The sequence below is a fragment of the Canis lupus genome, chromosome 4, assembly GCF_011100685.1.
Source record: "Canis lupus familiaris isolate Mischka breed German Shepherd chromosome 4, alternate assembly UU_Cfam_GSD_1.0, whole genome shotgun sequence".
Taxonomy (NCBI): domain Eukaryota; kingdom Metazoa; phylum Chordata; class Mammalia; order Carnivora; family Canidae; genus Canis; species Canis lupus.
This window is the reverse complement of record NC_049225.1, coordinates 8533018-8547947: the sequence shown is the minus strand read 5'-3', so window position 1 is coordinate 8547947 and position 14930 is coordinate 8533018. Positions and strand designations below refer to the sequence as shown.

The 14930-nt window shown below is 43.4% G+C and overlaps 1 protein-coding gene across 4 annotated transcripts in view; it reads left to right on the top strand.

Annotated features, from left to right (window-relative positions):
* The window catches only part of GNPAT (glyceronephosphate O-acyltransferase), a 35132-nt gene extending 21986 nt beyond the window's left edge, over positions 1-13146 (top strand). For all 4 annotated transcript variants that reach the window (XM_038533917.1, XM_038533918.1, XM_038533916.1 and 1 more), the window contains 12 exons: positions 666-793; positions 1106-1181; positions 1435-1586; positions 1704-1834; positions 3480-3703; positions 6409-6651; positions 8050-8129; positions 8969-9109; positions 10232-10331; positions 10412-10505; positions 11447-11508; positions 12856-13146. In XM_038533917.1, coding sequence (XP_038389845.1) covers positions 666-793; positions 1106-1181; positions 1435-1586; positions 1704-1834; positions 3480-3703; positions 6409-6651; positions 8050-8129; positions 8969-9109; positions 10232-10331; positions 10412-10505; positions 11447-11508; positions 12856-12899 — 1475 coding nt within the window. In that variant the 3' untranslated portion in view covers positions 12900-13146. The remainder of the gene's footprint in view (positions 1-665; positions 794-1105; positions 1182-1434; positions 1587-1703; positions 1835-3479; positions 3704-6408; positions 6652-8049; positions 8130-8968; positions 9110-10231; positions 10332-10411; positions 10506-11446; positions 11509-12855) is intronic.
* Positions 13147-14930: the final 1784 nt, after the last annotated feature.

Sequence of the window (14930 nt, the reverse complement as noted above, 5' to 3'; positions counted from 1 at the left end):
GTTTATCATCTCCCTTTCAAGGTAGCCAGGAAAGTTGGGATTCAGGCATACGCTTTGGTTAATAAATGCAGTAAGCAATGAGGTAAAAACTGCCAGCGACTTAAGTACTTTAAAATCATTTTCATCTGTACAGACATGTGAGGAGGTTCTTTGAAAATTGAGGAAAATGGAAAAAAGGAGGTTTTTAAAATCGATGGTAAAATAAAGCATCCCAGACTTGCTTTATTTAATCTGTGCCACTAAAAGAAGGCTATTTTTATCTCATGGGTAAGAAAGAAAGGTAAGAGCTGGTCTGGTCAGCTGTCCAGCAGGGAAGACACATGCCAGTCTTTTGTCAAGATCAGCAGCAGCGCTAGCCGAAGAACTCAGCATGATGACATTACTGTCACCTTGTCTGCTGTGTCCCCCATCTCTGGCTTGTCTAGTTGTAAACACGGAGGTGTGTGGGGGCGCATGAGGTAGCTTCCACACGCAACCCGTACATTCCCTTCCCTCCCATAAATATTAGATGTCTCTTCATATGGATTTTCAGCTTTTGAAGTGTGATTATTAATATTATAGAGCTGTTTTCCATACATGAAATCTTTCTTAAAAGAATGTGAGTTTAGATATTTATAGAAAGTTTCAAGATCAGCAACTCAAGATGAACTCCTTTTATCATTTAGACTTTTTGGGAATGAAGATGGTCGGTGAGCTGCTGCGGATGTCGGGTGCCTTTTTCATGCGGCGTACCTTTGGTGGCAACAAACTCTACTGGGCTGTGTTCTCTGAATACGTGAAAACCATGTTGCGGGTAAATGCAGATAGTTTCCAAGGACTTTTCAGGCTGTGTTTCCTTTTCACTGGAGCTTGAGTTTGCCATAGGATCTTAAATTCTTCACTCCCAAATGGACCACTTAGCTGCTTATTCCCCTGAAGGAATGTGTATGACCTCCTCGGTCTGCGTGCAGCCCTCGTACCTGAGTGCCCCATGTGCAGTGTTTGCTCAGAAGGCTAGGAGCGCGGGGGCAACTTGGGGAAAGGAATCAAAAGAAGCGTTTGTCACTTTGAGAGTAGGCAATGGGTTTTGTGTTTTGTTTTGTTTGTCTGTGTTTTCTCTTTAAAGAATGGTTATGCTCCTGTTGAATTTTTCCTCGAAGGGACAAGAAGTCGCTCTTCCAAGACATTGACTCCGAAATTTGGTAGGTCCTTTAGAGATTGAAAGAATACAAACCCAAAATGTGTAGTGTCCTCATAGCTGCTAAATACAGCTTGACACTTTCCTTTTTTTTTGCAAGAGATTTGTTTCTTTTTAAGTGTAACTGTTTCTTTAAGTTGTAACTGTTTATATTTATGGGCTTAGTATGTAATGTACACTTTGATATCTTCCTGTTTATGTATCCTTGTTTGCTCCACATTTCAATACATAGGGAAACCATTTTTCCCTGTTGACAGGTCTTCTGAATATCGTGATGGAACCATTTTTTAAAAGAGAAGTTTTTGATACATACCTTGTTCCAATTAGCATCAGTTACGATAAGATATTGGAAGAAACTCTTTATGTGTATGAACTTCTCGGGGTTCCTAAGCCAAAAGAATCTACAGCCGTACGTAAAAGATAACCAAACTTAATATTCTTTGAATTTAGAGAAAATGCTGATTTATACACCAACTCCTTTCTGAATTTACTCTTTGTTTCATTTCCTCTGTTGTGATACTACTAGGGATTGTTGAAAGCCAGGAAGATTCTCTCTGAAAATTTTGGAAATATCCACGTGTACTTTGGAGACCCGGTGTCACTTCGATCTCTGGCAGCTGGGAGGATGAGTCGGAACCCATATAACTTGGTTCCAAGGTGCAAGACCTGTGTTTTCATAACTGACATAGAAATAAGGATGAAAATCTGAAAGTGTGGCTGTGATTCTTGAGTTGACCACTTCTAGGACTGAGACTTCATTATCGGAGATCACATATCAGGGAAGCAGAAAGCTTCAGTTAAAGAATTAGGTTTACAGGGTGCTTGGCTGGCTCAGTCAGTGAAGCATATGACTCTTGATCTCAGGGTTATGAGTTTGAACCCCACATTGGATGTGGAAATTACTTAAACATTTTTTTTTAAAAAGAGTTATGTTTGCCAAAGAAAACAGCTGCAGGAGATATATATGTCACATTCACAGACTGCTGCTCTTTCTCCTCAGGGGAACCAGTACCCTACTACCTATACTATACTATACTACAGTACATGCAGTACTGTCCCATACTGTGTGGGGGGCAGTTGTTGAGCACTATTGGTAGGTCAGCCAAAGTATGTGGTAAGTAGTATTTTGATACTAGAAGGGATTATATAATATGAACGGGAGTGAGTCCCTATCCTCAAGAATGGTATAGTTTTGTTTTTTAAGGTTTTATTTATTTTAGAGAGTGAAAGGAACAAGCAAACTCCCTGTTGAGTGCAGAGCCCGATGTGGGGCTGGATCCCGTGACCCTGAGATCATGATCTGAGCTGAACCCAAGAGTCAGGCACTTAACCGATTGAGCCACCCAGGTGCCCCAAGAAGATTATAGTTTTATGGGCATGGAAATACATAGGTTCTTTTGGGATGCAGGTACAGATACACATTTGGGTTTTCTAAATTTGGAGAAATATACCTGGGGAAGTGAGGGCAACTGAAGCCATCTACTCAGCCAGGCTTTGTGTGACTACATCATCATAATTTATCTGTAGTGCCAGCAGTCCCACAGCCACTAACGTGCCTCCGTAGCTGCTTCATTAGCTATCAAGCAGGTGTTAGCTTTTTGCTGCCACCGGCTTTCACTCTCAAGATCAAGGCCAGTTATCTAGGACAGAGTGTCTTTATTGGCCATAGCTTTCACATTAAGCCACCATACTGTGTGGCCGCTCTAGGTCCTGTGCATATCCCTGCTTCATCCAGCTCCTTGTAGGCTCCTGATATCATTCGATTCCAAGTCTGGTCCATGCATGAAGAATCTGTTAGGGGAGGTTCATGGCAGTTCTTGGCAGGTGACCTTGAGCTTCTCAGGAGGGCAGCATAGTAGCCAGGCAAACTGTATAGCCTGTCTAGTGTGGACATGAGCAGTTACCATGTAACCTGGTAAGCGTGGTCTGGGAGACATATTTGAAGCACAGTGGATTCCAAGAGGACAGAGTAGCTCAGTCTATTGGAGGAGGCCTCAGTTTCACAGAGGAAATGATAGATCCTATTTATAAAGCAGCAGCAGCAGGGTTTTTTTTTTTACTTGAACCAGGAAGAATAGGACTCTGTCCCCTTGAGTGTATTTTATCACGTCATGAGAGCGTCCTGTAGACAAATGGACAGTTTACACTACCGTAAAGTTATATTCTGGCTTTGTGACCTGAGAGAATTCGGTTGGCAGAAAGTATGTGCAGCCTTCTCAAGGGTCTATCTTCTCCCATCCCCCATTCAGATTAGCGTAGGGTAGCAGAGCCATGATTTGTTCTTCTCTATTCTTCCTTGTAGGTATATTCCTCAGAAACAGTCAGAGGACATGCATGCCTTTGTCACTGAAGTTGCCTATAAAATGCAGCTTCAGCAAATTCAAAACCTGGTTCTGAGTCCCTGGCCCCTAATGGTTGCTGTTCTGCTTCAGAACCGGCCATCCATGGACTTCGACGCTCTGGTGGAGAAGACTTTATGGCTAAAAGGCCTAACCCAGGCCTTCGGGGGGTTTCTCACTTGGCCTGGTATGTATGTGGGACCTATGTGATAAGAGTACTTGCTTTTTATTTCTTAATCTGGAAGGATTACAGCCTAAGCATGAAAAACCCTACATAAGACACTGAACAAAGCTTTGCTTAGAGAGAAAGAAAACTTTTATCACTCTGGGACTTTGCAGCATGGTGATTACTTGAGAATAATTGTTTATACGTCTCTTCTTCCTGTGAGACTTGAGTATCTCGAGAATTAGAACACTGTCTCCTTGGTACCCAGCAGAGTGGAGGGTAAATGAATCATCTTGTCCTCTGTGTATTCTTCCCTCCATACCCACTTCTTTTTATTTTCGTTTTTCCAATTTTTTTTTTTATCGAAATACAGTTGGCATACCATGTTATATTTGTTTCCGGTGTGCAATGTTGATTCGACAGTTCTATACATTACTCAGTGCTCACCACAATGAGTATAGTACACTCATCTCTTTTTAAGCCACAGTTGGAAATGAAATCCATTTATAGTCAGCTACCTGCTGTTCACTCATTAAACCTCTTGAGTCTGGTTGGTGCTGGGAACTGCCAGCGATACAAGGATGAACAAGATGCCACCCCGTACTGGGTTCTCCTGGCTTTTGGAAGGCAGGGGTGGGTGATCTTGTAATGAGGGCCCAATGAAGTAAACACAAAGAGCTATGGACAGACCACAGAGGGTTGCTGAGAGCTCTGTGTAGGGAAGGGCCCACACTCAGGGAAGCTCTCACATAAATGATTTTTTTTTTTAAGTTATATATTTATTTGACATAGAGCACAAGCAAGGGGAACAGCAAAGGGAGAGGGAGAAGCAGGCTCCTCGCTGAGCAGGGCTCCTGATGCAGGGCTTGATCTTGGGACCCTGGGATCATGACCTGAGCCAAAGGCAGACACTTAACTGACTGAGCCACCCAGGTGCCCCATAGAACTGACTTTTGATGTTAAGTTCCACCTTGATGGAAAAGTAGGAGCCGTTCAGGAGAATGAGTGGGTGAAGGATTGCTAACATAGGATCAGGTTCTAAGGGGCGAATTTTAAGCAGGGAAGCATGACTGAACACAACTGTAGAAAACAGCCTGTGTCAGCTTTAAAGATGGGCTACCGGGAGGCGGACTGGAGGCAGGGGGACAGGCCAGGAGGCTGCTCGGCCTCAGAAGGGCAGGAGCCTGATCCAAGGCCATGGCAGAGCTGGGGAGGAGCTACAAGATGTTTAGGCGGAACTGCTAGCAGAAGTGGCCATCAAATTGGATGGTGGTCACCAACAGGGAAATAAAGATGAATCAGGCATGTGTCCTGGTATTTTCACAGTCTTGTGGGAGGCAGAAGACATGTTGAATTTGATTCAGGTAGAAAATCCTAAAAGAATAGGTAAAGTACTAACTCAATTTGACCTGGAAGCATATGAAAATACAGGCACCTGTCTTTCCAAGCATCTTGTTTTTTTCAAGGTGGGATAAATAAGTGGCCAGTCCACAGATAAGAGCCTCTATTCAGCAACTAAAATAACTCCAGTTATCATGGAGTGAGAGTCTGTTGGTATCTAAGTAACAGAATCATGGAGAGTGCTTCAGTACACTTCCTGATGCAGTTCCTTTTTTCTTTTTGACTTATCCCATACTCCTGTTTTCATATCTAGAGCTCTTTGTGATCCATCTATCATTATACCATAGCAGATTCTGTTACATATATAACAGTATCATATGTTATATCATGACCTTGAGCAAGCTGAGACAAGGCGTGTGAGTGGAGAGTGATGTGATTGAGTCCAGAGGGAATACCACACCCCTCAGTCATCCCCTCCATGAAGCATTAGCAGACTTTGTTGCCCAACTGGAGTGGTGCACCTGGTCACACACCCTGTCAGCTAGTCCTTTGGCACAGGGTAACAGTAAAATGATTTCCCTTGCTAAGAATGTTAAATAATGCCATCTCTTCATCATGCTTCTGTAATTCTCACTCCTTAGCTGTCTTCTGGCTTGTACAGTGTCAGTGTGGTGAGTTACCAGGACCTGTTATGAGCCCAATTGTTTAGTTATCTCTGATGTGGGAAAACTAGAAAATCACCTCAGCATCCCTCTGTACTCAGGGAGGCCTGGTGCTATGGGAGTGCCTCTGGATTGTCCTTTGTTTCACCAGCAAATTTGCAAAGCAAATTGTGTGTGTGTGTAGCATGTTTTATTCATGAACCTTTTTGTCTTAGTATTGTTAAATTCACATATACATGATTTTTCTTGTCTTGTAACTTGCTATTACAATACTTTGAATATCCTCGGTTCCTGAGGGAAGTGTTGGTTTTCAGAGTGGGAATTGTCAGAATGGCTAACAAATTTGGGGTAGAAAAGAAAGTGCATTAAATGTCTTTAGAGAGAGAACTTTAGTACTTTTATAAATAACCTTCACAAACACACAAAAAAATAAACTTCACACAAGCACCTGGCTGGCTCAGTTGGAGGAGCATGCGACTCTTGATCTCAGGGTCATGAGTTCAAGCCCCACATTGGGCACTGAGATTACTTAAAAAAAAAGAAAAAAGATATCTTTCCCATAGAGTATCATTACTTCAACTGATAGAGCTCAAAGCTAGAAGCTGATACTTGAAAGTAAGTCTGTCAGGTCAGTAGCCTTGTTGGACGGTAGGCCTAAAACTCCCAGCAGAGACCCATCCTGTTTCTGTGCCATTGGCCTGAATGAATTGTCTCTTTGTGTAGATAATGAACCTGCTGAAGAAGTTATCCAGTCCAACATTCTCTTGCATTCCAACATCGCCAGCCTTGTCAAAGACCGGGTGGTTCTGAATATGGACTCCGGAGACTCAGAAGTGGTCGATGGACTTATTTTCCAGCATATCACTCTCCTCATGTGCTCAGCCTATAGGAACCAGTTACTCAACATTTTTGTCCGCCCTTCCTTAGTAGCTGTGGCACTGCAGATGACCCCTGGGTTGCGGAAAGGTAACTTGCAGGAATATGGTCTTGAACTTTGGAAGAGACCCGACCATTGAGTTCCGCATAGGCAGCAACATTTGAAGCCTTATAATGCCCAGCCACATGTGTGCAGCCCAGGCAGCAGCAAAGAATGGGGCTTGTACAACCAGAAAAATTAAGTTTATGCCCTAAATACATGGCTGTCTGCCTCAAATTTGGGAATGGAAAGGGACCTAAGAAATTGCCTAACCTAAACTGTTCCTTTTATAAATAAGGAAAATGAGGCCTAGCAAGTTACACAATTACCTCGGGAAGGTTCTGGGCCTAGAGCACAGCTCTCCATCTCCTGGTCTGGGGCCCTTTCTCTGCTGCCAACAGTTCCGGTATCTGGCAGAAGCAGGCAGGGTGGGTAAACAATCCAGGAGTGTAGGAGTGCCTACTAGATACACAGTAGAGTTCTAGAGGCAGTGAGGAGCAGAACAATGAATACAACCAGTTTTGTTCACAGGAACCTGTAGTCAAGGTCAGGGGTTTTCTACCCAGGCTCCACTGGAGGGAGAGCTACCCCCCGCCCCACCACCACCAAAGGTGCTAATTCAGTTGGTTTGGGGTGTGGGCCAGACACTGATATTCTTGTTTTTGTTTTTCATAGCTCCATACATAATTCTAAGGAGAAGTCAGCCATAAACTTTTAGCCCTGGAAGGAACTTCAGGTGCTGTGTCTATGCCCTCATTTTGTGAATGAGGAAATGGGCCTGGAGAAGTCAGACAATTTAATTCAAGACACAGAAAACTCAAATCTTATCTTTGTTCTGAGATTTCTTACATTGGAGTTTGTTTACAACTAAAGGCTATATGCGTAGTCTTCCAGAGTTGGGACCACCCAGAGATTGGAGGCAACATTTCACATACCTGTGTCTATATATTCTTCTAATGAGAAAGTTCACAGCGTGTGTCAGAGAAGGTGGAGAAGCCTCTGATGGGCCAGGCAACCCTATGTGTCGGGAGAATGAGACTGTTTTCTCTATTGTGTGCTGGTGAATTCTAGTGCTGCAGGTACCGTAAAGACAACAGGAAGTAGAAATAGAGAAAGAAGTAATTCGTTACTTTCCTTCTCTTCTAGGGATCCATGGGAAGGGAAAGTGAAGCATCTTAGCTTCTAAGAAATGTGGCCTCTTGCTCATCACCACATTGACTGGTAGAGGCCTGGTTGTCATTCAGATCCGTTGATACCACTAAACTGTAGTTTGCTCTGTGGGTAAAATTTGGAATGGTTTAGCTTCCTCTGGGGGACCTTAATTCTTATCCTTGGCATTGAATAATTTGCCTTGAGAATAGCGCATTTTGGAGAATCACAGACTTCTTGACATTTCCTGAAAGTTTAAAAACCAGTGTTGTAATGTGATGTAATTAATTTATTTTCAGAGGATGTCTACGGTTGCTTTCGCTTCCTGCTCAATGTTTTTTCAGATGAGTTCATCTTCCTTCCAGGAAACGCACTAAAGGTAAATCTTTATGGCCAAAGAGCACAAGTAATGTTCTCAGTGTGAGTTCTAGAGGTAGTAGGCTTGGATTCACACATGTGACTTCCCTTTCTCCAAGGCTACATGTGGCAGAATTATAGAGACACTTGGACACTCACTGTTCAGTGAGCTCTATTTTGATTCTTAGTCAAGTTTAATGAATAATGTAATTATTTGGTGAGAGGAGAGGCATTCTTAGAACATTGAGCGCAGCCACTATGAATAAATCAACACTATTTTTTAAAAAATTTACCAACCAGTACACATTTTCTGTTAACAACTTGTTGAAATGTGTTGGGCCTTTTGCTTTGATATTAGAACGCCATGGTCTTGCCTGATGGTGTAGGTAGCTTGTGGGCTAGACTGCTGGGTTTGTTGGGGTGGGGGGTTTACCAAGATAGCAGAAGGTGGTTGGGTTTATGAGCACTGTGCCAGGGAGCACAGGTTTTACTTAGCTAAGAGTGAGATGAGCAATTTTTTGAGCACAGCATAGTTCCACATATTTTTAGGACTTGCTATATGTGCTTCCTATTTAAATTTAAGGAACATGGCTGTGCAAAGTGAGAAAATCCATCACCCGTTGGTGATTCCTAAGACTTACAAATCTTTGGTGTGTTTTCTGTGTTTGGGGTTCAACATTTTGAGTGTTTGAACACATGCTTCTCTGGCAGCCAACAACCAGAATCTTCTGGAAGGGTTGTGGAATTAGCTGATGTTCTCTCGTTCTGAGGGCACATGGCTGCATTTACTGAGACCAGCAGTGGATACATCCATTAACCTGGATTAGTGGATACATCCTGTCCTCTCCCCTCCCTTGCCAGGACTTTGAAGAAGGCTGTTACCTGCTCTGTAAAAATGAGACAATACAAGTGACGACCAGGGACATCCTAGTTACAGAGAAAGGAAATACTGTGTTAGAATTTTTAATAGGTCTCTTTAAACCTTTTGTGGAATGTTATCAGGTATGTAACTCTTTTGCAAATTCTCCTTCATTCTCCCATACCCAGTATAACTAAGACCTCCCACCCTGTGGCTATTTCTGGTCCAAAGGGCAAGAGTCTTTCCACGGTGAATAATGGAACTAGAGAGATTGTCCATAGGATGAAAGATTCACCTCTCAGGTGAATCGTTAGGGGAGCAAGGGCTCCTCTAACGGGGCCTTTTCCAGACCCCAGAGGGTAACAGCTCTAAGATGCGGCATAACCACACTGATATCCAAGCCTGTCATACTGTGTCTTACAGCTTTTTCCATAGCAAGTAGCACGGTGTTTGATACGTTGTGGGTACTCAGTAAATGCAAGATGTGAATGATACGTAATGTCAGTTATTTATATCACTAGATATTGGAAGGGGAAGAAAGGTTCAAGTGCAAGTATCTGAAACAGTTTGTCAGAGCTCTAAGGAGTGGTTAAAGAGAGGGGATTGGATAAATGGCCAGCAGGATCTGGGCAGATTCAAAGGGAGAGGGGAGTTTGCAGTGGAACCCCTCAGAGAGGCCATACATATTTGCCAGAAGAGGACTCTGGCTCTGAGCTCCATGTGCTGGTCAGAGGCCACTGGGACCGACATCCTGGTGGGGCAGTGCTCTGACTGAAGACATAGCCCCTGTGCAAAGTCCAGCATGAGTAGGTATTTGACAAATGCCACTTCTACTTGTAAGCACCTTTCTGCAGTAAAAGTCATCGAGCATTTTGGGACCTAACAAACTGTTAGATGTTTTTAGGGAAAACAGTTACACAAAGTCTGGCCCCTCTCTTCGTAAACAGAATAAGACCTGCTGATAGTAATTCACTTAATTTGCAACCCATTAAAGTAAGAAAGTGTCTTGTAGTAAATATCAATACTATTTCAAGCTTTTTTTTTCTAATTTTCTAAGCAATGATACAAGCTCCAGAGAGACTTGCTAAGAATTCTGTAGCTTTTCTGTGCTCCAGCCTTGGAGAGTCTTTATTCTGCTCTATCTATAGTGTTGCTTTCTATTAAGGGGGTGCCATGTCGCATTGGCGGCTGTTGCATTGTATTTGGATTGTACTTTTTGCATTGTACTTTTTCTCTCTTTCTCTCACCTTCCCTGTTAAAATCAGATAATTTGCAAATACCTCTTGAATGAAGAAGATGACAACTTCACTGAGAAGCAGTACTTGGCTGGAGTTCGAAAATTCACTAATCAGCTTCTTGATCAAGGTTAGCCACACCTCTGTGGGTGGTGACTTCTTGTAGTGGAGAACAAAAAGGGTCCACTCACGCTTTCTCCTCTGTTGTAGGCACCTCACAATGTTACGACGTACTGTCTTGTGATGTACAGAAAAATGCCTTAGCAGCTTTTGTGAGGCTAGGTGTGATAGAAAAGAAGAAAGTGTAAGTATTGGGCAGGACTGCAGGGCACTGGAGGGTGGTGATAGCTAATGGCTGCTGAGCACAGGATATACAGACCAAGTCCTCTAAACGTGATATCGGGCTTCACTCATTAATCTCCAGAGGAGTTATTGTCAGCATGAGTTACTGTGCAAATTTTATGTAGTTATGAATAAAAATGGTATTGAGGGGTGCCTGGGTGGCTCAGTGGTTGAGCATCTGCCTTCAGCTCAGGGCGTGATCCTGGGTCCTAGATCGAGTCCCACGTCGGGCTCCCTGCGGGGAGCCTGCTTCTCCCTCTCTGCCTCTCTTTCTGTGTCTCTCATTAATAAATAAATAAAACCTTTAAAAAAAATGGTATTGAAGCAAAGAAAGTGTTTTAGGCCAGCATTTTGGCCTTGGCCTAATATTGAAATGTATAGATTAATCATAAGAAAAGTTTTGAAAAAACAAAAAAAGTTTTGGAGGAGTGTAATAGAGTGTGTGTGTGTGCATGTGCTTGTATACACTTACATATATACACACAGACGTACATGTATGATAGATAAATACACCCATGTGTACATGCAGATAGTTAGATGTTTCCTCTTCTGGGTGAAAGAATTTAAAAGTGACCAAGCTTCGTGAGGAGAGTCTCATAGTATGTCTCTCCTGTCATCAGAAGGATGAAGCATGAAGCCAACAAGTGGAGCAGGAGCAACAGGCTTGTCAACTACTTAAAGACTGGCCTTGAGGAAGACTATTGAAAAGTAGCTGGCTCAGTCAGTGGAGCCTGAGACTCTTAATCTTAGGGCCATGAGTTCAAGCCCGGCATGGGGTGTAGAGATTACCAGGAAAAAAAAAAAAATAAACAAACCTGAAAAGAAAAGTAGTCTCACTGTATAAATAATGAACACCTCCCCCTCCACACCTGACTTTAAAGAGCTTTTTGCTTTTTTCCCTAGAAATGGTGACAGTGTATTTAATGTGAATGAACCTGCCATGACAAAATTAGAAGAGATGCTTGGTAAGTTCAATTTAGTGACAATACGATGGGTTTTTATTTATTACCATATAGCAAAACAAGAAAGTATAACTGTGGCACCAAATACGCTATCAAAATGAACAATAGAGTTTTAATATAAACAGAACTATTTATATCATCTAGGTTTTTCCCAAGGAAAGTGACGAGAAAGTGCAGAGAACACACAGCAAGCAGAACCTGGTCAGTCTTCTACAATATAACAATTATCAGCTTCTAGGTTAACTAATTAGGGTCCAGGATCTGGATCCTTCACATCCAGTCTTGGTGAACATGGAGAAAATACTCCTCATCTGAGTCCTTGGATTCATTCTTTCCCTCTCTACTTTTAGATCCCTTCTTTCCCCAGTAAAGGGTTGTGGTCAGTGTTTAGCGTACAGATTTTCTGAACTCAGAATTGGGGCTGATAGCACATTCTTGAGAGAATAAGCCAACCCTTACTCTTCTCCAGATGCCATCAGCTTCTCAAATAGTCCAGCCCAGAAAGGTAGGGTCATTGTGGCTTGAAGAGAGAGTCTTATATCCCAAGAGTGTGGATATAAGGAAAGAGATCTAAAAGGTCTGAAGAGGTAGCAAACACTTCTCATAGGAATGATGAGGTAGTTTAAGAAGGGGAGGGTCTTAGTATTCAAAAAGAAAATACTTATCTGCTGATTATATTGACTAAGCACTACATCGTTGAGTGGATATTCTTATAAGTAGTAAGTTTGTAACTAATCCTAATTCAGTACATTTCTCCAACCTCATGGAAGAGCTTCAAGTGGATGTCTGGTGGGATGAAGGGAACCCATATGGCTAAAGGAAATGGTTGAAGAAAAAGTGTAGAAGGGCAAAGGAATGGTTGACAAACAGGGAAGGTGGAAATATTAGTTTATTGTTGAAGAAAACATGAAGGTTGAAAAAAAAAAAAACATGAAGGTTGAAATCCTAGTCTTGTGTTTGTATTATGTCTGAAATCTTGGAATTTGTATCCTTGAAGTTCAATTTTGAATTTGGTTAGAGGGGCATATAGCTGAAACAAACCCCCAAACCCTCATTCTGTGAGGGTGATGGAATTGATTTCTTAATCATCAATGGCAAATGTAATGTGGGTATGAATGTACCAGAACATACTAGACTGGAAGTACCAAAAGCAGACTGAGTTCTGACCCTGGCTCTACTCCTGGTCCTTGGAGGGGTGGAGGGGATGGGGGCTGCTGCTGCTTCCCCTGCAGAGGGGCAGGTGTCTCTGTCGGTGCCCTCTCAGCCTGTGAAACCACACAGAGCAAAAACAGCTTTGTGAGGAAGGGCAAATTCAAGGTCATTTCATGGGCTGTCTTTTTTTTTTCTTAGGTTGTAAGACACCAGTAGGAAAGCCAGCAACCGCAAAACTTTAATATTGCCAAACAGTTATGAGAAATTTGGTCACATAATTGCTATCATCGAAGGACTCTTACTCCAACAAGCAGGGACATGAAAGAAGAGAGCCATCTGCTCGTGGTCTGTGAGAGCCATGGGCTCAGCGGAAAGGAAGAGGTGACAGGTGCAAGCAATCAGTGTGACCCTCTCCACCACGACAGTTAAAAAGGCAGTTGTGTCCAACTCTGTGTGTGTTTTAAAATAAAATAGTCTTTTGGAAACAAAGCCCACTCCTATTTCACTAACACTTTCAGCTTATTATTACATGTGTCAAACTTTGATGCCGACTTGTGCATTACAGTGTGACCTCGACCCTGAAGGCATGGCTGTGAGAAACACACCACTGGGAAGGGTACACCTGTATTTCTGTCGCTGTCTTTATATCAGGTAGCCTCAAACAAGTATAGATTTGACAGAGATATGCAATTAATTTGCTAGCTAATGTTCAAGTTTGCCACCCAGGGGCCTTATCATTGAAACTGCTTTAGATAAAGTATGTGCACCAAAGAGAAGTTATATGATGTATCATGAATAGGCTTAAGAAAAAAAAAAAATAGGCCTAAGAATTTGGGAAGAGGGGTGTCTTGCTGTAGAGCAATCGACTCTTGAGCTTGCTGTCGTGAATTTAAGCGACTGCTGGGTGTAGGGATTACTTAAACTGTCAGGGTGCCCAGGTGGCTCAGTCAGTGAAGCGCCTGCCTTTGGCTCAGGTCATGACCTCAGGGTCCTGGGATCAAGCCCTGGGTGTGGCTTCCTGCTCAGTGGGAGGGTCCGCTTCTCCCTCTGCCTCTCCGCTGTGCTGTTCTTGCTCACTTACTTCCTCTCAAATAAATAAATCACTTAAAAAATCAAAATAAAAAATAAACTTTAAAAAAAGTTCACAAGAAGAAAAGTTTAAAATGGGTGAACCCCAAAAACTGACAGAGAGCCACCTCTGGAAAAGGACATTTAAGCTGAGAGTTAAGATGCACAGGTGTCAGCTGTCAAAGTGTGAGAGTAGGGGCCAGAGGGGCAGGGTGTGCAGAGAGAGTAGTGATCAGAACGTCCTGGGGTTGGTTCGGAGAACCTGAAAGACCACCACGGCCGACATAAGAGTCATGGGCAATGAAATTAAGAAAGGCTGGTGTAGGGATCTGGGTGGCGCAGCGGTTTGGCGCCTGCCTTTGGCCCAGGGCACGATCCTGGGGACCCGGGATCAAGTCCCACGTCGGGCTCCCGGTGCATGGAGCCTGCTTCTCCCTCTGCCTGTGTCTCTGCCTCTCTCTCTCTCTCTGTGACTATCATAAATAAATAAATTAAAAAAAAAAAAAAAAAAAAAAAAAGAAAGGCTGGTGTAGTAGTCTGCTTGGGCCGCCAGAACGAAATACCAGGCTGGGCGGCTTAGAAGTTTATTTTCTCATAGTTCAGAGGTCAGGGTGCCAACAAGGTAGGGCTCATCCTCTGGCTTCTCCCTGGGCTTGTGGGAGGCCCCACCCTCATCACTCCACATAGCCCCAGTTGCTTCCTGAAGGCTCCATCTCCACAGTGGTGTTGTGGGGGACAGGGCCTCAACATCACAATTTGCAGGTCACAATTCAGACCATAGCAGCAGGGTCAACACACATGAGGGCTTAGGGACTCATAAAACATTTGAGCTGAAATACAAGTGCCGTGGAAGATGTTGGGAAGCATCAGCGTGTGGTGCCAGGACTTGCTGTATCCAAATTCCTGGAATGTGCATTTGTTCTGCAGAGGCCGGGCTGTTTTTGCTGCACATGCAGTTGTGGAGAGCCACTGCTCCAGTCCAGGCCTTGGTGGCAGAGGGGTCTTCTGTGTGGCTCTGCTTGCTTGGGAAGCCGGAGAGTTATGTGTGCTGATACTAAGTAGAGGAGACAATGAAGCAATGTTCCCTGGCAAAGGATTTTATGGCACGCCAGCTAGACAGGCAAGGGCACTTGGCTGCCACCACCCAGGGAGAGGGAGTCAAAGCAGCTGAGAGCCTGGGACCCAGGCCAATTCTTGCTGAGTAG